This window comes from Thunnus albacares, chromosome 17 (genome assembly GCF_914725855.1).
Source record: "Thunnus albacares chromosome 17, fThuAlb1.1, whole genome shotgun sequence".
NCBI lineage: Eukaryota > Metazoa > Chordata > Actinopteri > Scombriformes > Scombridae > Thunnus > Thunnus albacares.
Window position 1 is genome coordinate 1,758,238 of NC_058122.1, and position 23,371 is coordinate 1,781,608.

At 38.7% G+C, this 23,371-nt stretch overlaps 1 protein-coding gene across 1 annotated transcript; it reads left to right on the forward strand.

Moving 5' to 3' along the window:
• The first annotated feature begins 604 nt into the window (after window positions 1-604).
• Window positions 605-22,022, forward strand: LOC122967750 (calcium-binding mitochondrial carrier protein SCaMC-3-like). The gene is made up of 10 exons (XM_044332545.1): window positions 605-1,538; window positions 6,943-7,066; window positions 7,270-7,357; window positions 11,236-11,347; window positions 11,713-11,871; window positions 14,056-14,208; window positions 15,589-15,702; window positions 16,918-17,085; window positions 17,577-17,727; window positions 17,822-22,022. Exons 1-10 carry the CDS (start codon window positions 1,326-1,328, stop codon window positions 18,001-18,003), a joined length of 1,464 nt encoding a protein of 487 aa, XP_044188480.1. The 5' UTR covers window positions 605-1,325; the 3' UTR covers window positions 18,004-22,022.
• Window positions 22,023-23,371: the final 1,349 nt, after the last annotated feature.

Here is a 23,371-nt window from a genome sequence, read left to right on the forward strand (position 1 = left end):
ACCAACCTCAACATCTGTGGTGCATAAAGTATTCAGATCTGTCACAAAGTACTGGTCAGAGCCATTTACTATACTATGGTGATGTATGCACTACTATGTACTGTGTATATTACTTTTACTGTTGTAGTTTTAAAAAAAAGTCCATCACAAAGGTCCTGCATACAAAAGTGTACTGAAATAAAAGTACAGAAGTAAGCAAAATGTACATAATGTTAAAAGTAAGTGCTCATTTGCAGAATAACCTCTTTCATACATTGTTATATATATTTTGTTCTTGGATTATTATTGAGGCATCAATGGTGGGAGAAAATTCAATTTTAATTTAAAACTAAACATCTACTTTTATCAAAAAGAAATCAAATAGGAAGGTCTCTCTCTCTTAATCACTTGGATTTTTCATATTTAATTTAGGCTTATTTATTTAACATAACAACCATTTGTATGATCTTTTAATTGTAGAATGTAAATTCTCCTCAGGTTGCTTAAACCCACAAATTCACAAAAAAATAAAAATAAAAATGTAAAAATATTATTGGCTCAATAACGTTTTTTGACATTTTTGATTGTCATTGGATTTCTGGACTCACTCCTCAACTCACCATTATTGTAGATGCTAATTGATTGGGTCAAACAATTAAATTTCATGTCTCCATTATTAGGCTACATTCTTTAAACTCAGCATTAGACCTCTTCTTCATCGTCATCCCTGAGCTGGATTGTCGCGTGCGAATTGCTGTGAGCGCGCGCGCGCTGAAGATCCCATACGCATCGAGTGATGCAGTAGAGCCGCGCGGCGTCAGAGAGGGTGGATTAATATGTGGAGATATTAGTATTTTTGTCATTTCCTCTTGGTGTTGATTGGAGATTTTTGACATTTCAGATAGCTTGAAATACAACGACCCTGGTATAAACTGGTAGCGGTAATATTAGGCTCTTCGCGCGCACACAGATATACGCTGCGGTAAAACTGCGCTGGGCTGCTTCATGCGCGAGCTCCTCCTGTGACGGAAACTTTAATTCATCTGACTGAGTTTATGGATTTACGCGTGCCGATGTGACACAGTATGTAACTGACACGGGGATTAATCTCACGTGAGCTCGTCTAAACCACTTCCATCCATCCATCCATCCATCTATCCGGGAGGGACGTTTCTCAGTAGAATATTTCTTCCATTTAGCTGTGCTCCCGTTATGGTGTGAGGTAGGCTAGCGGTCCGCTCTGGAGACAAGAACAAACCTCGCACTCATTACGGTTCTGACAGTGTTATGCTCGGCTGTGAAATAAACAGTCGACCAGTAGCGAAAACCGGCTTTCCCTCTTTCACATGGGCGAAGACAAGGAGCGGTTCTGCGCCCAGACTCGCCGCGGAGGAAACGAGGAAAACGGAGAGAGCGGAAGGTCTCTGGACCCCGATAGAGAGAAAAGATATGCGGAGCTGTTCGAGCAGCTGGACCTGAATAAAGATGGCAGGGTGGACATCAGTGAACTGAGGACCGGGCTGGCAGCTCGTGGTTTACACCAGGGAGAGGCAGAGGAGGTGAGGCAACGACCGCTGTACTTATCCCAGGAGCCAGTGGCTGTTACTGGGAAAGGTGCACATGCACACAGCACTTGCTTCTACACAACCTCAAGCCTACTCTGTCCCATTCAAATCTGCTTTATTGGCATAACAGTAAAGAGACATGCAGGGATGAAGTGGCAAATGAATACTGAACTATAACTATGGAAACATATAAACTATCATTATTTTTTCATAAATGCAAGAAGTGGAAATGTTGCAGAACACTATAAAACTAAATATCCATTAAATCCATTCATCTCAATTTAACCTGCAGCCTAAGCCAGTGGTTCTCAAAGTGGGGTGTGGGGACCCCCAGGGGTCCTTGAGGGAATTCCAGGGGGGTCCCCAGCAAAATGGGGAATAATTTATTTTCACTATAATTCCATCCATAAATAACACAATGACTGAATGTATAACTATTTTGGTCATGGGTTTCATACATTGTCTGTAATAAAACATCTAAAAGCAAAAATCCTATCAGATAGGGGACCCTGAGACAAAATCTTATCAAATGAGGGTCTGTGGTCTAATTTCTGTGAGTTTAGGGGTCCTTCATGTGAAAAAGTCTGAGAACCAGTGGCCAAGGCTACTCTTTGTAGCCTAAATACTGTATGAAGGATGAGAGAGGGGAGGGGCCCCTGGCTTTTTAATCTATTCCATATGTTCATTAGCCTCATATCAGATTATATCTCCCTAGTGGCGAAAGTTTGGCTTTTTGTGTCACTGAAGTATCCTACACTGAAAAGAAATAACCGTTATTTGTCTTCTATGTGCAGTATGTTTTACGGTAAAATGTACTGCATGATGTTGCAGTCTGGCTGTTAGATTTAAATTTTACAGTACTGTGTTTAAGGTTTCTTGAATTTAAGAAAGCTTTACACACGTGGTTTAAATATGATCTAAAAAATTAAATAAATACTGGCCAAACAATTTCTTTGAATTTTCTCTCCACCAAAGGGAGGACCATGTGCTCTTGGCAAGTTAGCTACCATCTAATGAAGTTGCTTGTTGCCTGGAGAGTCTATATTAACAACTCTGCCATTTTTAAAATGCCAACTTCAGTTGGTTGCTCATTAAAGTGGTACAAATTGTAAACAGTTCCTAAATAGAGCAAGATGACATCATCTTTGTTGTTGGATGCTTAGCAACAATGTTCTCATAAGTTTAACTACCTGAATGCCAAATCTCTGCTTTCCATCTGAAAAACATACAGCAAGTTCAATTTAAAGGCAGCTAGTGTTTTGACTTGTATCATTTGTGGAATCTGTCCATTTGCAATGGTCATTGCTCAATAAAATCTTGACGTAGAATCACAGACAGGCAACATAAGACCTAAAAACAGAAAGATAAAGTTTGTCTTGCGATCATAGAGACAGACACGACCATTATCTTTTTATGATATTACAATATGAACGTAGCTATTATTTAGCAAGAACCTTTAGAAGTAATTTGCATGTTTGGTCTTCATTCATTTTTAGGAATTTCTTCCAAACATTAAAAACTGATTTCTTGCTTAATCATAAGTTTTATTAATAAATCTTTTTTGTAAATATATTCACCTTTTGTATGAATATGCTGAATGAAGAGATGTTTAGCTGGTTCTGTATCAATAATACAAAGCATATGCGTATAATATTATCAAATCCAAATCTGTTTGTTAAGAGGGGATGGACAGGAATCAGTCAGTCGGGAATGTGGGAGGTGTGAGTAGTGAAAGCCTGGAGCAAGGAGTTTGAGGATGGCAAAATCTGCTTTCTTTTCATAAAGAATGCTCCTGTGTTCCAAGGCTAAAAGACATATAGGAAAGGAAACAAAAATCCATTCTTCACTCACTGAACCTTCCTAATTACATTAAAAGACTTTTTCAATACATCCCCTCAGTGCTGTTCAATAAAGTATGGGTTCTGAAAGCAGTGTGTGGGGTTACATGATTGTTTTCTCCATTACAACCATGGCAGCCACTAACTGCCAGAGGATTTTTGTACAGAGACTGAAGGAAAAAAACGTTCCATTACAGTTTTTCAATTCTTCAAGCTTTCAAACCAAGTTTCAGTTTTTCAAAACATGGCTTGAAGTTTTCAGTTTGTCTCCACAGAGTGGCTGAGATGTTGCCTCAGTGCACACTGTATGGAAGCCCATTTCTGCCAGGGAAAAAAATATTAGGAAGATAAAAATTAAAATACTCATGGTAAATCAAAATTATGAGGTACAAAGTCAAAATTGTGACTTTATATCTCTTATAATTTTGACTTATCTCATAATTTTGGTTTAGTGAGTCAAACAATTTTTACTTAAAAAAATACTTAGTAAATATACATTTTTAGGTCATAGCTCTGACATTGTTTTGAAAAGTCAAAAAAGTTTTGAGATGTATCCCAGAAGACCTTCTTCACAGCAGCCATTTTAACTTGTCATAGTAGGAAAAGCACAGGTGTTACTAATAACATTAACAACACCTCCGTTCCACTCAAGTGACCCAGTAAGCCATGACAGTGTGAAAGTGAGCCAGCATGCACAATACCAGGACCCTGACATTGGGCAAAAGTATCATTACCTGCTGATAGAATATAGCAATGAACTTTACTTTCTGATTAATAATAATCATATATCATTCTTATCTTATATATTATGTTATTAGCCAAAATGCACCCAAAAATCAGTACATACAGCACTATTTAATATCATCTGTACTATGGTATTTGAAACAATGTTTAGGACCCTTCTACAGACTACAGAAGATAAACCATTTTACTGCCTTTAAATAGTAATAGTACCATAAAACAGTGTAGTCAAGTCCTTTGGGTGAGACTGTCATTTCATGTCATTAATCAATCTCTTACAGGTCAAATACTAATTTGAGTGGCCTGGTTATAACACCATATTAAGACAACCTGCCCCAGTTTGCAGAGGAATCTAACCCTTTGTGGATAAATATTTTAACAGTCTAAGTGTAACACAAACCTAACACTGCTGACCTTGGCTGACAACTGATTTGTCAGTCTGGCTGTCACATCCTTTCTATGATCTACTTATATCTGCATATCCCAAAGCAGACAGTTATTTGAATGGTTATGAGGATGCCTCTTATAGCAGAAATGAAAGCAGAACTGGGAGACTGGGAAAAACTCCTGTTATTCTGACTTGTTAATGAATATTACAGTCATAAAAGGCTGATTTTACATGGACACCATGAAAAAGTGAGCACCAGCTAAACTTAATTCACTTTACGAGAATGTCCTCACTAACAAGGTCTAAAACTCTGCTGGTTCTCACAAGTTTACAAGCACAAACACATACAGAGTGGCATACAGATAATTAGCCAAAAGCATTCCTTTGACTTTTGAGGGCTCTTATGTTCAAAGGTGCTTAGTATTTCCCAGCACTGAGCTCCAACCACAGAACATTTTCATACATCTGAGAGTTGAGAAGCTCAAGAGGTCCCTTAAAATATATTAAAATGTGTTGATTACAGGCACAAATGATATAATACATGTGACAGAATTTTAATGAACTGAAAACAAGAAATGCACAGGAATGTGATAATTAAAACATAACACTACATAATTATGGGATATACTTTTTTCAAAAATGTCTATTTCACAATGTTAGGAAATCCTTTACAAAATTTCAGGATTTGCAACAAAACCTAATAACTTGTGTGCTCAACTTTCACCAGCTTTCACAAAAGCTCTTCAGCTCTTTCCACAGATGGTCAATGGGATTCAGATCAGGACTCATAGCAGGCTTCAGAATGGTCCAACGTTTTCTTCTCATCCACTCTTGGGTGCTTTTTGATGTATGTTTGGGGTCATTATCCTGCTGGAAGACCCATGACCTGCAACTAAGACACAGCTTTCTGACACTGGGCTGTATGTTTCACTCCAAAATGCCTTGATAGTCTTCTGATTTCACTGAGCCCTGCACAGTGGCACCCAGTGCCTGAGGCAGCAAAGCAACCCCAAAATATCACTGAGCCTCCTCCATGTTTCACAGTGGGCTTTACGTTCTTTTCTTTGAAGGCTTCATTTTTTTCTTCTGTAAACATAAGGTTGGTGTGATTTACCAAAAGGCTCTAATTTTGTTTCATCTCTCCAAAGCACATTCTCCCAGAAGGACTGTGGCTTGTCAACATGCATTTTGGAAAAGTCCAGTCTGGCTTTTTTGGGGTTTTCCTGGGTCTTCTACCATGGAGCCCATTTTCATTCAGACAGTGACAGATTTCGCAACTTGAAACTATTGTTCCTTGAACTTTGATCAACCACATCCAGAGATGTTGGCTACAGTTCCATGGGCCTTAAACTTCGTAATAATATTGGCAGCAGTGGTCACAGGAACATCAAGCTCTTTGAAGATGGTCTTGTAACCTTAACGTTGACCATGCTTGGCCATTACCTTTTTTCTGATGTCTTCAGACCACTCTCTAGTTTTCTGTCTGTTTTCCATGTTGTGAGTAGTGTAGTGAGTAATTTTCTCCTTTTAAACTGGCTGCAGGAGTGATTATAAGATTGAAAACAGCTGTGATACTAATTAAAACACAATAGTCTGCTTAAAGTATCACTACAAATCAATTATTTCTTTCAACTTCTAAAGGGTACCAATAATTTTGTCCAGGCTATTTTAGAATGTCTTTGTAGAATAAACATGAATTCAGTTATTTTCACAACTTTTTTGTTTTGTTCCACTGCAAACCAAACATAGACATGCATTTATAATAAAATATCTGTTAATTTCAACACTGTTCAGGGTGAATGGTGAATTATTTTAATAAAAGGGTACCAATAATTTTGGGGATACACACACACACACACACATATGTGTATATATATATATATATATATATATACAGTATATGTAAGTAAGTATGCTTATTTTGGGTGCACGATCTCAAGTGTCCCAGTACATTGTACAAAAAAGAAAAATTACAGAAAGACAGGCAATGAGAGAAAGAGGAGATAATAACAATATAGAATACAAAAATACTTTCTTTTTTTTAAATTTCTTATTTACAGAAAGCTGTAAATAAGGAGCAGAAACCAGAAAAAGTTAAGTGTGTTTGTTTTCCCACCCTTCTGTGTAGAAGAGCGGATCTTGCATTCTTTTTCTCTCTTTTTCTCTCTCTGTCCTAATCAAGAGAGGAGAAATTATGTTTGGAGTCAGGTAAGCTGTTGTTTACATATTGACTGTCACAGAGAGCACAGTGCCTTACATCCTGTCCTGCTCTCTCCGCACTTGTGTTGCACTCTTTACACCCCCTGACCCCTGTTACTTCCGTGCTGTCTCCATTAGCAACACGCCCTCGGCACTATCTCTACCCACTTCATTTAATCTTTACCCCTCTACTCCCTGCTGAATGACTGACAGTCTCCCTCTGTACCCACAGATAGTCCTGGAGAGTGACATCAACCATGATGGTTTGCTGGACTTCCAGGAGTTCTCCCAGTACCTGCGTGCTCATGAGAAGAGACTGTGGCTCATGTTCCACAACCTTGACCGCAACAATGATGGTGTGGGCATAACAAACATCCACATAATACACGTGTACACACACACACACACACACACACACACACACACACACACACACACACACTCTAGTTCTCTGCCACTTCTTGCTACTTACACTGAATACACTGATTATCATCTTTCTATGGACTGAACAAAGGCCACTGCTTATAACGATTAAAACACATTCTGTTCTGTTTTATAGGTCGAATTGATGTGGGGGAGATCCAACACTCACTGCACAAGCTTGGAGTGGAGGTCACCATGGAGCAGGCCTCCAAAATACTGCAGAGGTATATTGTGTGTGTGTGTGTGTGTCTGTAAGAGAGAGAGAGAGAGAGAGAGAGATTCTTATATTAACATAGTGTGGCTCAATCTCAATTTTTCTTTTTTTTCACATATTTATTTATTTTAAAAAAAATCTCTTACTATTTTACAATTCACCATTTTTCAAATTAAACAAATACTAATTTAATAAGAAAATATTTCATGCATTAGATAATTAATGTAATGAATATGAATATATTTCACTCTAATAGGTTCTTCAAGGTTACTTGCGTAAAAGTTATTTCTGTGTTTGTTTTATTTTATTTCATCTTCTGTTGAGAATTTTAATGAGTTCTTTTAAAATAAGCTATTGGAATATCCACGGTCTTTACTCCTCAGTCTTTGGTCTGAAGAGCAAAACCTATAATTAATAATGACATCATAATCCTATCAGAAACATGATGTAGAGGTGATGTACCCACACACTGCCCTCCCAACTACAGAGAGATTATTGCCGCTTCCCAGAAATTATCTAAATCAAGGCAGAGACTCAGGAGGACTCATTATATGGTACAAGTCAAATTTACACAATTCACTTCAAATTCTCAAAATCGAAAAAAAACTATATTTGGCTGAAAATAAAAAGGGATCTTATCCCTACACAGAAAGATATGTCATTACCAGGGGCAGGGAAATATAATAATCTGTGGTGATTTTAATGCCCGGACTGGTGCACAACCTGAAGTCACCAGTAGTCAAGGAGACAGTTTTATCAGCCAGCAAGCTCCTACTATTCACCTACATCTGCCTCCTAGAAACAACTTTGACACCGTGATGAACAGTAATGGGAGGGAGCTGCTACAACTGTGCAGAAGCCTCAGTCTGTATATGGTCAACGGTCGGGTAAGAGAGGTCTCTTTGGGAAGGTTCACTTATTGTTCAACTTATGGCAACAGCACTGTAGATTATATGATCACAGACATGGACCGCTTCTCTTTCACTGCATTCACAGTCAAGCACCAAACCCCTTTATCAGACCACAACCAAATCACCCTCTTCCTCAAACACAACAATATCACACACACAAAACCCAGCAAGCTGTTCAACATACCCAGGACATACAGATGGGCCCCAGACAGCACTGAGCAATACCAATTATTACTACAAGAGTTTATAGAATACCCCTAACCTCCCACTACTGAAGGCATATGTGAGGCTGTCCAAAATATAAATGACATCTTCAAGAAAACAGCAAATAAAGCTAAATTGAAACTACGTACAAATAAAAGAAAAACAACAAAAAAGAACCACTGGTTTGACAAAGAATGTCAAAACCTGAAAAAACAACTTAGAAAATTACCTAACCTGAAACACAGAGATCCTACAAATAATTATATAAGTCTTCAGCATTGTGAAGCACTTCCAACATATAAAAATACAATCAGAACCAAAAAGATAAAGCATACTGAGAAACAGCTGTGCCTACTTGAAGAGAGTATAGAGTCGAACTCCTTCTGGGACCAGTGGAACTCTGTCTGTCAATCTGAGCCTGAGGAGCTGCTCATACAAGACGGAGACATATGGACTCAACATTTTCACACCTTATTTGGGCCAAAACCACCAGGAACTGACTTAGAAACCAAACAAATACTCAAAAAACTACTAAATATGGAATTGATATTCAAAGACAACCAGAACCCCCTAGATTTCCCCATTACTATGAATGATTTGAAAACAAAATTGAAGACACACAGCCAATAATGCATGCAGGGCAGAACTTGGTCAATACTCATTAATAATTAAAATTCAGAAGCGAGCCATCAAATTTTATAAACACTTCCAATCTAGCGAGCCCCAGTCCTACCAGTACAATGCCCTTCAGTGCCACCAGTTGAACAAAGATCAGAGTCCCCTCTGCCAGCCGCTGCTGAAGCTCTGCCCACACACACTAAAAACAATCTGGCCCAACCAAATCATCTCAAAACGAAAAGAAAATTATATCAAATATTGGAACGAAACCACCATATCACAAAGTAAATTAGAATTGTATTTGACCCTAAACAGAGAGTACATGGTGGCAGAATGCCTGACCACCGTGACTGATAGAAAACTGAGAAAAACGCTGACAATGTACAGACTGAGTGGACACAGCCTGGCCATAGAAACAGGCGGTCACAGGCAGAAGCCAGGGCACCAGATCTGTACCCAGGGCTCCCCAGGGAGGCCAGGCTGTGTTCACTTTGTCATAAAGGAGAAGTTGAGACAGAATCTCACTTCCTATTACACTGTGACAAATATAAGGATTTGAGAGAAGTTTTCTTTGAAAAAATAAATCATATATATCCTGAATTTACCCACCTTCCTGATCTTCAGAAACTGTCCTATCTATGTGGAGAGAAAAGTCAATGTGCAGTAATAGCTGCAAAATATATTAATATTAAATATATATAAATATATTAAATCTGAGAGAAACAAGCTCTGTAGTAAATGTTTCTGTGTGATTACATATGTAAAAATGCCTTTTATTATATTGTATTTAACATTATTGTTTATATTTGCATATTATTGTATAATTATTAATCATCTGTCAATGTTTATAATTTTCTGTGCTGCTTTGGCAATATAGGTTTCTGATCTGTCAAGCCAATGAAGCCTATTTGAATTTGAATTTGAGAGAGAGGGCGAGAGAGATAGCAGAATATAAGACAGAAAGTAACAACAACAAAAAAAGCAAATGTGCTCTTCTAAGAGGAGAGGAGAATGTTTCAGGTGTCCCACAGTTCACTCCTGATGGCAGGAACTTTACTTAACCATTCTGTTTGGGGTCCTTGAGACCCTCTTTAACCAACACATCCTCATAATTAAATGACCACATTTACACAGGTCGATTATTCCTGCACTCCAGAACGACCCATTGTAGCATTTTCAGAACAACCCATAGAAGTGTAATATGTCGCTTTCCAAAACCGTTACCAATCACTGTTAAAAAATGATGATGTTTTATGATGTGGCGACTCTGTGGTTAAGGTTAGGCTGGTTAGGTTTAGGCACAAACAATACTTGCTTAGGGATAGGGAAAGATTATGGTTTGGGTTAAAGTTATCATTTGAAACGTGGTTAGTACTTCCCTAAAGTTATGCAACCCTTGTTGTCATGGCAACAGCAAACACCATGTTGTTACAATTTCTGAAAAAATGTTCCGACTGGCAGTTGGAAACATCACACTTGTTGGTTGGAAATGGGAAGCGAACAGCGGCCTCCTGCGGCAAAGTCCACTTTTTGCCTTTTTGCCTCTCCCAACCTACCTCTACCTAATAAAGAAGTCACCTTATATTGCCGTCATTTGAACTACGTCACATCCTACGTCATAATTACTACGGCCGCTAGATGGCGTAAACGTAACTATAGGCCTTTTTTCTGGCTGAATTTTAGACCCGTACTGTCGTTTTTCTTGTGAGGACGAGCTGTCTTTTACAGCTGAAGAAACTTACTTAACATTGTTTTATCAGTTTTATACTTCATGACTTCTCCCTAATTTTATGAGAATTGCTTATAAACATGATTTTTAACTGATGACATGTTACAGAAGAAGAATTCCGAGTATTTTTTCATGCAGATGTCAATTTATCCAGCAGTAGTCAGGATACCTTGCTTTTGACCATTGTTGGATGGCAAACTGACCAACCAACTTTGTCATTGTTGTCCAAAATAACTTTGTTTTCTAACCTTCTAGTACCTGATATTCTGATTACAGACATTGTCTGACTGACTGGTTGGGAGGTTTCTGTTTATTTATGTGAGAGATTAAGTATTGACAGTGTTTTAAAGCATGAAACTGGAAGCTGTAAATGATCTGTTGATGGCACTATATGTGTTCTGATTTTCTGCTGTAACTCTCTCCCAGTATGGACAGGGATGGTACTATGACCATTGACTGGAGTGAATGGCGAGATCACTTCCTGTTCAATCCTCTCCACAACATGGAGGAGATTGTCCACCACTGGAAACACTCCCATGTGAGTCATCATATAGTAATGTTCCAGTTAATAATAATAACAGTGATAACATCCTGACAGTATTTACATTCATTACACCTCTGGGAACAGCAGCAATACATACGTAGTATAGCAAAACAAAACAGGAGAAGACAGTGGTTAAACAGTACATAGCTAGTTGGTGTTGTGGTTCATCCATACCTTTAATTGTAAAGAAAGATGTAGATTGTGTAGTCATTTGGTACATATGGCAGGTGGTGGTAAAGAAGATGAAGCAAATCTGTATACTGTGGTATTTTTCTTCAAAGAAACTTGCATAATTTCACAATAAGGCAGATTAAGGGTCAAATACTGATTGGCCCTTTAATTTCTAATGTTGTTGCAAGATGTTTGACATTGGGGAACATCTGACGGTGCCAGATGAGTTCTCAGAGCGGGAGCGGCGGTCAGGTCTGGTGTGGCGGCAGCTGGTTGCTGGAGCGATGGCAGGGGCAGTGTCCCGGACAGGGACCGCTCCTCTGGACCGCCTCAAAGTCTTCCTACAGGTGTGTCATTTCAGTTTCACTCCCACAAATACACAGACTAGAAGATGAACGATGAAGGAACTTTTCAAGCATTGTAATGTAAGTTATATATTGTAAATTGTATAAAACAATGTGCCAACACACTGAATTTTGCACTAATATTTATCATATATTTCATATTGATCACTAATATTTCATCACAGTTGACATGTGCCAATATATAAACAAATAGGCTGTAGGCTGAAAATTCACAGGTGTTGATAGTTTTAAGTTTAATATTCAGACAATAAGCAAGGTTGATCCTAACCTTTCATCAGTTTCATCAGATTTGTTGGACAGTGTAGGATAAAGTTTGACTAATGTTGCAAATGTTTTAAGCTTTTTTCCCCATACCTTTGAGAATCTTGTGTGACTTGATAGCAACTCGAAAAATTATGTGAAGTTAGGGACTGCCTCAAAGTGCATACACAATGGCCAAAGGAGCTTTTAGAATTTTAGTCTTTTTTCATAGACAGTTCTGACCAACTTTACGTTCCTAGGGCCCACCTAGGTCAAACCATCCATTCTGTAGCTCCAGTGTTAGAGTGGGTTGGTGGTCCTTTACCCAACTAATTCTCACTACATGTCAAAGTCTCATTGAGCAAGACACTGAACCCCAAATTGCTTTAAGTATCTGAAGGGAACACATTTTAGTTTTGGACACGTGTCCACAAAAATGTGGATCATAAATCTGTAAATTGGCGAACTCTGCACTGAGATACTGGTTAAATCACTATTTTTAGCTTTATCTTATCTCTGACAAAATAAACAGAAATACAGATTAATGGCAACAGACTAGCAGTAAATTCTATTTTTCTTGCCTTCCTTCAGAGTTTCTTCCCGGTATCTAATTCCTTTGTAAAACTGACAAACAGCATGCTGAAGCACAATGAAATGTGACTTATATATTACATTAGCATTACATTAGCATTACATCTTGCACATATTCTGTATTGCACATATCTTTATACTGCATAGTATGAACTTTTGCACATTCCCTGACAATAGTGTGCACATTCCTGCACAAAACTGCACAGATCTATTATTTTTAAAAAACACATATCATAGTTATTCTTATAACACTTTTTCGTATTTTCTATTGTTAATTTGTCACTTATGTTTTTTGTACTTTGCAGTACTTGACTTTTTTTTGTCCTCGCACTATGTTGCATCATCAGACCAAAGCTAATTCTTTGTATGTGAAAACCCATTTGGCAATAAACCTGTTTCTGATTCTAATCGTGAAAAATAGTACTGCTGGACATTTAAATAACAGCTGGAACAGTTGTATATCAACTGTTAGTTAATGTAATTTTATGTCAGTCTAGAGTCTGAAGCTCATGCTGTCCTTCAAATGTTGCACTGTTCATAAAGTACATGGTGGGTAGTTCAGGTGGGTGGTTGGAGCATTCCCAGCAAAAACACAGAGCAAGGTTGGCTCTGCCTGTTTAGAAAGCAGCCATTTCACTTACAGGAGTGACTGGCATTGATCAGCAGCATCTGAAAACCTACTACTCATTTTCTGAAAAGATAAATACCAATGTGTCTCCACACTAGAATTATTTTACTTTAAGTGTGGTTTAATTGAACTTGAAGAGTGTTAAAGCGACTATTATCAATATTCTTATATAAATGGTGGATAACGAGACTACCTGCTTATGAAAGGGGTCACTCATAGTGATGAACCAACGGACAATTATCACCCAACTCTGCAGTTCCTCTCAGCTTTACAGAGTTTTATGTCTTTTAGCTCACTGTTTTAGTTTTCTGACCTGCAACTTTACTAATTTCATTCACTCTCACTACTCTCATACAATTGTTTGGGTTGAAACAGTTAGCGAAACTAGTTAGTTAGCGAAAAAAGGTTTTAAAAACACTGAAATTTGTAAGCTCCCAAAATTTTAATGGATGCACTTTGTGCAATTGGACAAATATTGTTGCATAAATAAATATTTTGGTAGCTTGCAAATTTCAGTATGCAAACAACATCTCCTTTCCTCTGTATTCTGTTTTTTGTCCTGCACCTGTACCTGACTGAGGTTGGATGTACACACTACCCACCATCTTTGTCTTACCACAGAGTCTTGCCATCAAGCCTACAGCAACATTTCCAACTTAGCACAGGTTATAAAAAGACAACTGACCTGGCAATTTTTGTGTGTCAAGGTACATGGCTCTACATCTCAGGGGAATAATCTGTGGTCAGGGCTGAGGGGGATGGTCAAGGAGGGAGGTGTCTTCTCACTCTGGAGGGGAAATGGCATCAATGTCCTCAAGATTGCCCCTGAATCTGCCATTAAGTTCATGGCCTATGAACAGGTCAGTGCACTCTAATTAATCAGTGACAAAGTGAAAATCTGTCTGGTAGCCTGCTAAGTCAACCCAATGGTTCCCCTGTGTCAGATAAAATTAAAGGACTCTGCATCATTTTAGATGTGCTGTGTATTTTCACACAACACATTTAAAATGACACAGATAACACACAGAGATAATCAAACTCACTGTCTGACAGGTTTTTGTAAACAATGGGCCTCATGCAAGAAGCACTCATACAAAAAGATTTGTTCTTAAAATGCACATACGAGTGATTTCAACATTTGTGGCATTCATCAATTTTCTCATACTACAAACAAAATTTATGAGTGTTCCGGACCTGTTGAAGGTGTAATGAATAGATCATCTCTGCCTTTCCTCACAGGGGAAAAACACTTGTTTGACTTACAATGATAATGTCCTAATCTGAATTAATGTGGAGTTTAGATATGATACGGAAATTAACAAAAAAATTAATTTATAAGTAAAACAAACTTAATGCAAATATTCTGTTTATATTGTATTTCTGTTTCATTTTTATCATCATGGCTGCCAATTTATTTAAAAGGTTTGTAGATTTTATGATTTTTATTGGGATATTCAACTTCTACATTTCAGTAGTGGCTCAGAAACTTCTCTCATTGTGACAGCTGCTGCCTCTGTGTCACTGCAGGTCTGTGTCCAGTATTATGTTGTGTTGCAGCTGAAAGTGTAACATCACCTGTAGACTATAATGTTCTCCTCTCATATTTCTGTGACTGTCACATGACATCACGGAGTGCTTTGCTTTAGAAAGATGTTTTTAGCATCTAACTTCATGTCAAAGCATTCCCTCTTTATTTCTGTCACAGTGCAGAGCTGCTCTGATGATGTTAGCTGGATTCATATTTACTAATTGTTTCGGGTTTCCTACTGTCACTCCTAAATGTTTGTTTTCAGGTGTCTGAAAGTAGGACTTGAAGCTGTGCTGTCTTTTCACTCTTCAGGAACTTTTTGTGAATGAAACTCTCCCACAAACGGAGAGGAACATGGAGCCTTATATGGACATTTTAGGGGCGTTGATTATGCTAATGATCACATCTCACTAACAAGCACCTCCTCATGAACAGGTGACATTCATCAGACTGACAGTCGTGATTTATGAGTTCAGGCAGTTAAGGGTGTTTGTTGAATCCCATGTAGGATTTTCTTATTTTCCTCTTATTGCTATACAATATATAAGAGAAAATAGGAAAACATTCATGCATGAGGCCCATTGTATTTTTCTGTGTATATCTCTGCACTTTCTCTCATGTTGCATCGTATCACTATCACACCTCTGTGGCCCTCTAACAAGCTTCTTCCATGGCTCCCCTTCCTGTTCCTTATTCTCTTCTCTTACTGTAGATCAAGTGGCTGATCCGAGGCAGTAAAGAGGGGGGCAGTTTAAGGGTACAAGAGAGGTTCATTGCTGGCTCACTGGCAGGAGCCACTGCCCAGACCATCATCTACCCCATGGAGGTCAGTCAGTTTGAAATTAATGTTGATTCCTCAGTCATTCCTTGTCATTGATTGGTTTCTTTCATGTTTCCTTTATCTGGTTCTTTTCTCTTTATATTATTTCTGTTATGTACATCTTTAATCGCAAGATGAACTAAGATGGGGCTGAAAGGCAAACTCGCTCATTTCTTGCAACCGTTTCATGGGCTAAACACACTTTTTATTGTATTCAGTGTTAAACTCATGCAAATCAATTTCTGGTTGAAACAAGCACATTGAAAACAAGTGCCTTATGTGTGAGAAGGTAGAAGCACAAATGTAATTTTTCAGCTATAAGACTCATTGACTAGTGAACCTTCAGTAAACCCTATCCTGAGTCTTTGAATTACTGTGACACTGAATCAAAAGAAGTAGCACCATCATGATAAAGCATACTGTACAAACTAGACACCACAGGTGCATCCACATGTTGTAAAATCTTAAGTGCTGTTATGCTGTAGAGAAGTTACAACAAAACTGAACATACAAGACTTCCCCCAACTCACTTCACCTTACTCTGCAGCATCCAACATAAGGATCAACACTAGAAAATAAAAGGATTGAGGTAAAAACAAATGGGGATTGATAGCAGAAAGCAGAGTTCTAAAATTACCAGTGGATCTATGTTCCAGCCCTCACCCATGGTCTTCAGCTCTGGGTACTGACCAAAAGAATGAGAAAGCAGATATAAAAATGAGTCTTTTTGCAGGGTGTCTGGGCTGACCCCTGGTGACAGGGTGAGGAGCCTGGACATCTGGAAGGAGCTCATAGAACCCAGCGTTGAGTTGAGGTGATTCAGCCATCTGCCTCCATCTGGAGGTTTTCTGGGCATGTCCATCTTGGAGAAGTGAGAAGTCCCTGGGGTAAACCCAGAACATACTGGTGGGATTACATACCCCTTCTCATCTCCAAACTCCTCTAGATTTCTTAGAAGAAGCAGGTGGACATGGCAAAGTTAAAGAATGTCTGGACTACTTTACCTAGCCTGCTGCCACTGTGGCCTGGACCCCAATAAGCAGCAGAAAATGGATGGCTGGAAAATGTCGACTTGATGCAATTTCTGTACCCTGAAATAATGCAAAGACTAGTTTTATCTCCTTTGTCCAATTGAAGAATAACATCTTGCTTGTCACTCTTTTAACCATGTTTTTATTGTGTTCCCTCCTCTTACGTTTTCTGTTCCTCTCTGTTGGGTAGGTGCTGAAGACTCGTCTTACATTAAGGAAGACAGGGCAATACTCAGGTATGGCTGATTGTGCCAGACAGATCCTGAAGACGGAGGGAGTCCGGGCTTTCTACAGGGGCTACCTGCCAAATACACTGGGCATAATCCCCTATGCTGGCATCGACTTGGCTGTGTATGAGGTGTGTGTACATGTGTGGAAAGGCCACCAAATGGGTCTGGAATTTGTAGGCCAAAGACCAAAGGCCAGGAGCTGGCCACTGTAGTTTTTAACAAATGTTACTCAAACAGGAGGAAGTGGAGCATTTGTTGAGACAATTTTTAGTGGTGGATGAATCCACATTTGGTGTTCGAGGGAGTATTTCTGGCAGCAGGACGGTGTGTGTGGGATTGACTCAAAATAAACAGTGTGAGTGTGTTCATGGTAATGAAGGAACAGTCAGTGACTCAATGATGTGGGTTTTTGTTTTTTGTTTTTTTTACAGTTTTTGGACAACAATGAAATAAATGTTCATATTTTTGAGATAAACTAATTTATTTACTCTCTATCCCCCTTCTCTTTTTTTCATCTTCCCTCTTATAATCCTCCTTTTCTCCAATCGTCTCCCTTTTATTATTATTATTATTTTCTTTTGTTATTTTCTCAACTCTCTCTCACTGCTCATCCTTTCAGACTCTGAAGAATGCCTGGCTCCAGAGGTACTGTGTAGATTCAGCAGATCCAGGTGTTTTGGTCCTGCTAGGCTGTGGTACAATCTCCAGCACCTGCGGCCAGCTGGCATCCTATCCCCTCGCTCTCATTCGGACGCGCATGCAGGCACAAGGTGAGATATGTTGTACATTCAGTAAACAATAATCCAACAATGAACCTGCTTCTTATATGAGCTTCTGTGACCTTTATCCTTCCTCCTCTATTAGCCATCACTGAGGGTAAACCCAAGCTGACCATGGTGGGCCAGTTCAAATACATCATTTCCCATGAAGGCGTACCAGGCCTGTATCGTGGTATCACCCCCAACTTTCTCAAAGTCATTCCTGCTGTCAGCATCTCCTATGTGGTGTACGAGCACATGAAGAAAGTCCTTGGAGTGGGTTACTAGAATGAGAAAGAAGAGGGATGACTGTACAAAAAGAAAAGGACAGACAAGGCAAAGACTCATCATGCTTGTGAGAAGAAGAAGAGGAGCACTGATGATGTAGGATGCAGGTCCTCAGACCTCTGAGGAAAATGAAGGGAAGTCGAGGAAGAGGAAATAGAAGAAAAGATCCATCTCACAGATGGGGATGGTATTGCCTCATGCTGCACTTCCTGTTGACACAGTCAGGTTCAAACCCGGTAGCCTGCGGGTAGATCATATTCATTTGTAGAATCTGGAGAAGAGAATGAGGTAAATGTTTGCCCTCTCTGAAATTATTATACAACATACATACAGGCAAGACAAGACAAAGTTCATTTGTATAGCATCTCTCAACAACAAGGCAATTCATGGTACAATGAATTTACTCAGAATTTTTGACTAACCAATTTCTTGACTTTGCACATAGTCTAACTATCAAAACATTTTACCATCAACACATGTTCAGATGGGATTAGGTTCACATAACTTTCTGAAATACTACCTTTGATGTCTGGAAAAAAGTGTCAGGTTGAGTAATACATCCATGAGTTCCAAGGCTTATCAGATGACAAAGCACTGCGAAGAAAGTAGAATTACTCCATTCATGTTACAAAGTAATCTACCAGCAATATGTGCTTGCATTTACTTGATTAGCCAACATGGTGAGTTGCTGGATGGCATTACAATGCTTTGAGCTGGGTCTAACTGTTTGGCTCCTAACGTCCCGGCATGTTTTGGATGGAGCTCTTAGGAGGCCCACTGTATCAATGCAGTGGCCTCATTGAAATGAATGAATGAAGTGCTGATGTCAGCTTGAACACAGCCTTAAAGCCCCTGAGAACTTGGTTTGAAATCTTAAGCATTCTCTAAATCATTAAATATTCATGACTACATGAGCAACAAGTTTGACTTCAAGAAAAAACTCTACTTTGTCATTATTTATTAAGAGTTTAACACTAAAATAACTTAGCTATTCTGCTTCATCAGGACTGTGAAGGTGTGGTTTCATCACATTTGATATACAGTGTCCTTGCAACAACTCAACAACTGTCATCAGATTTTGATTTAAAATGTTCCTAATTCCTGATTGGTGCTTTAGAGTGCGTGACATCACCTTTTTCCAAATGAGCCCTGCCTACTTCCAACCAGTGAGAAGAGCATAGAGAAAAACATAAATATGTGAAATCAAAATCTAAAGATACTTTCAGACAGTGAGTGGCTGCTGCTGCCTCTGTTTATTTCTAATATGAACATGAGTGCCAGGAGGACTGTGTGAGCAGGTGACGATTGATCTTTCTTCAATCTGAGCCTGCAGCTAGCCATGGTAACCACAGAAACCACACCAAGTAAAAGACAGAGGAACTCATTTCACTAGTTTAAGTTTACTGAACCTCTACACTAGTTAGTTTAGTTATGTAGTTGTAGATAGTGTTAGTTGGTCCTGGACAAACATTGGTTTTGAAGTTTGAACATCCGGTCTGGGCCAATTAACAATATTTATTATATTAGTTAGCTAAACATATTAATCATATTGATAAGACTTTCCACCATTTGGAGGTATAACCTGTTCCGTATAGCTACATGATGAGATTAGAGGCAGTGGATAGTCGCAACCTGGAGGTCGTTGGCAGGATGCAGCTAGTCATGGTGGGGTAGTTGCACTATGTTGCCACCCATTCAAAATACAGAACATTGAGGCAGACAGGCAGCAGACATTGTTCACTGTCTGAAAACACTTTTAGAGTAATTCAGAAAGTATTTTGTAACTCAAACTAATTTCTAAATTGATGTAAAGTTTGGGATAGTAGAGAAGGCTCCTAAGTTCCTCTCAGCAGCCTCATAAATAGTCTTAAGAGGAAACTCTTAGCAAGGCAGGTTTTTTTGCCTCTTAAGATCACTTGATATGGTAAGAAAAAAATACTTCCTGAGGGGCCTCAGGTACATTAGACAATGTATTGTCTAATGTTCTTGTTCAACATGTGTATTGCAGTAGTTTTCAGTTGAACAGGAGAGAAACTCAGAATGGGTTTTCTGCAGAGACACAGTATTACCTAACCAGAACTGACAGAACATTTAAAGGATAGAAAGACAGGGAATTTGACAATAGCTGCCTGCGGGTATCCCTAAATACAAGTGCATCTACTCAGTGGACTTTTCTAGGCTTTTCTTGACTAAATTTTTATGTGGTGAAGACATTTTACAGTAGTTGTTTGTTCTGACTACTCATGACTAACAAAATGTTTACCCAGGCTGTGCTGCAAAAGTGTCACATCAGCAGAGCAGCAGCAGCACCTTCAGTCCTCCGTCTGTATCAACACAGGATACTCACAAGTTATGTGCGTAAAACGGAAGAAAATACACTTGAAGTGTTAAAATGTGCATTCAGTGCAAGACAACAATGAGCTACGCAGCCTGTGTAGACAGCTGTATTGATTAAATTAAAAATGATATGTTCATATGTGAGACAGACAACTGAAAAACAGAAATGCCTCCTGTGTAGACAACCTGTAACCCTCAGCATCTCTGTGCAAGCTCTGATAAATCCAAGGAATGTGAATTGTTACCAGTAGTTTTAAGTATTTCAACAGTTATACACTGGCATTGTGTTTCTGTGCTCTAATCACATTATTGCAACATGATGCAAAGGTTTGAGGTTGTACACATCTGCTGTTCAAATACTTACAAGGCTCAGGGGTATAGATTGATGATTGTTAGTCGTCATATGAGGTGTTAGAGGACTCTGTTTTCACGGTGGTGTGGCACAGCGGTATGTGCAAAGCTGGCAGTATCAAGACTGAAAAGGTGGAGCTAATTAAAAATAATGAGCTGTATCGGTTGTCTTTCTGTCGGCCATTTCAGCTACTGATATCATGAAACTTGTCACAGTTTGAAGGAGAGTAATTATACGCACATCACGTAGATGCAAAGCTATTAGAAAACATCATCAATGAAATTTTGTGACTTGGATTAAGTGTGCAGGTGTTACTTGTCACAGTTTAACAGAAGTTGTATAAAATTTTTACTGAAATCTATCAGTTTCCAGACAAACTCATGTTTACCCCCAGCTGCTGTTCAAAAATAACTAACTGAGGCATAGTGTAGTGTATAGTATTGAGGTATTTTTCTAAGTCAAGGGAAGGGTCCAAAGAAAAATAAGAATAACACTGGAGAGGGCCTTGTATTTTTTTATTTAAAAAAAAAAAAATCAATTAAAGGATTCAGCCTCGTTCCCCACCCCAGTAATTTTTGCACAGCTCCTAAGGGGATTATTTTGTTCAAACTACTACTTTTAAGGCCAAGAATGAATTTTCATGCTAACCATTAGCTTAGTTTTAAATACTGTAATATAATAGATTTGATGGATAATGTAATGAATAAAGTCCAGGTGAGGATGCTGTTTTCTTATGAGGACAAAGTGAGGAGTAACTCCCCTCTCCCAACACAGAGAGTCATTGTACAGTGATATCATACTGTTTTAATGACATACATACATTCCGTTGTAGATGACAGAGACAGTGACTTTATATTTTTCTTATATAATATCAGTATAATATTATAGGGACTGTCAATCTGTTCAGTCCAGAGTTTCTCCAGATAACAGAAAAGACTGGTCTGCAGTCTGTCAAGTGGTGTAGTAGTCAAAGTAGATAGAGTGTTCATAACACAACAACATCAACCAACATCAGCAGCAGTGTGGACCAGCACAAACAGGAGATTAAAGTCACTGTTAACTGCCATGAAACTAGAGGCCAGTTTGTTCATGTTGCATTACGGAATGTTTGGAGGCAGATGATTAGCCATCCCAAATATTCAAAATCATCTGATTTCTGATTTGTTTTATATTTTATAAACGTAAAGCACATTGAACTATTTTCTGTACTGTGTTCCCTGCACTGCAGCTTCAGCCAAAAATCCTAAACTTCAGCTGGAAGTGTCAGAAAATGAGGCTGCAATTTTAAGAGAAAAAGGGAAACAAGGGATTGTGTATCAGATGCATGATTTTTAAAAAAAAACAAACATATTTGGATAGAATGTGAGCTGCACAAAACCCTCCTGCAGTAGTTTGTTGGTGCAGTTTTGAAGCAGCTGCATGTAAAGGGAGTAGTGATACCCCCCCATATACTTTGAATGTCATTATTTGTATAGTAGGCAAAGACATATATTATCTATATTATTACGCTTATGAATTCCTAATTCCCTAAAGAGTTTTTTTTTTTCAATATTCCTCCCTTGCAAGCGTACTTGAAATGATGAATGCTTGTTGACACTGGGGCCTTGCAAGCATGACATATTTTTAAAGCATGAACGCATGTTTCCAAGAATTTAGTGAAAGTATGGCCAGCTAGCTTCAGTGTGTGTGGACTGTTTTACTTTCCTTTATGAGCTATTGTCAACCCAAAAGACAGAAATGTTGTAGTGTGAGTTTGATAGCAAATGCTACAAGAAGAGCTTTCTAGTTTTGATAAATCATCATTATCAACTGAATGTGTATCTGCACTTTACGTGTGTGACACTGTATGAACAGGAGGGCTTGTTCAGTAGTAAATGACGTGTAAACAGCACACTGCTGTTCCACAACTGCAACATCTTTTAACATTTATTGTCATCTTTAAAGCTCCATTAATTGATCTTTGACCACTTGAGGACAGTGTACCAGGCTGTAAACACAACATTGACATTAAAGCTGCCCTGTGGAGTTTTGTTGTGAACAAAGTTTCTGTTCGAACACATTGTGTGTACCCTTGAGGTCTAACAAACATTCTGAATGCATCTCCTTCCTCTTGAAACATTTCCAGAGCCTATTTTTTAAAAATATTTTAAATCATGCATTGTTTACATTGATGTTTGGTTACTAGCAGTCTTCTTCTTCCCTGCCTTTGCTGGTGTGTCACTACCATCAGATCAGATGAATAGCAAGAACTGGGATTCACCAGGATGTGAATCATGATGCCTGTGTGCTTGCACATGTGCTTATGTTTCCACATGCACATGGACAAAACAAACAAAATGGGAACCAAAACATTTCTCTATAGCACTACCAGTAGTCAAAAAAAACCCACAGGGTATCTTTAACACCTTATGAAGTTGTTATTGCTAACGTGTTACCGAACACAATAATTGCATATTTATATATCAGCAGACACAGGGAAACATTATTGTTCATTTGGAGTTGTGATTTTTGCCTCCTTATGAACATAGGTCCAATATTCACCCTCCCTCTTTGGTCTCCCCCATGCTCCACTGTGCTCACCAGCTAGTCTCTAACTTTGTGTGTCTGCTATTTGGTGCTGAGCAGCAGTGCAGTGCAGAACAGCTGCCTGCTGGAAACAAGGATGATGAGAGCAGGTCA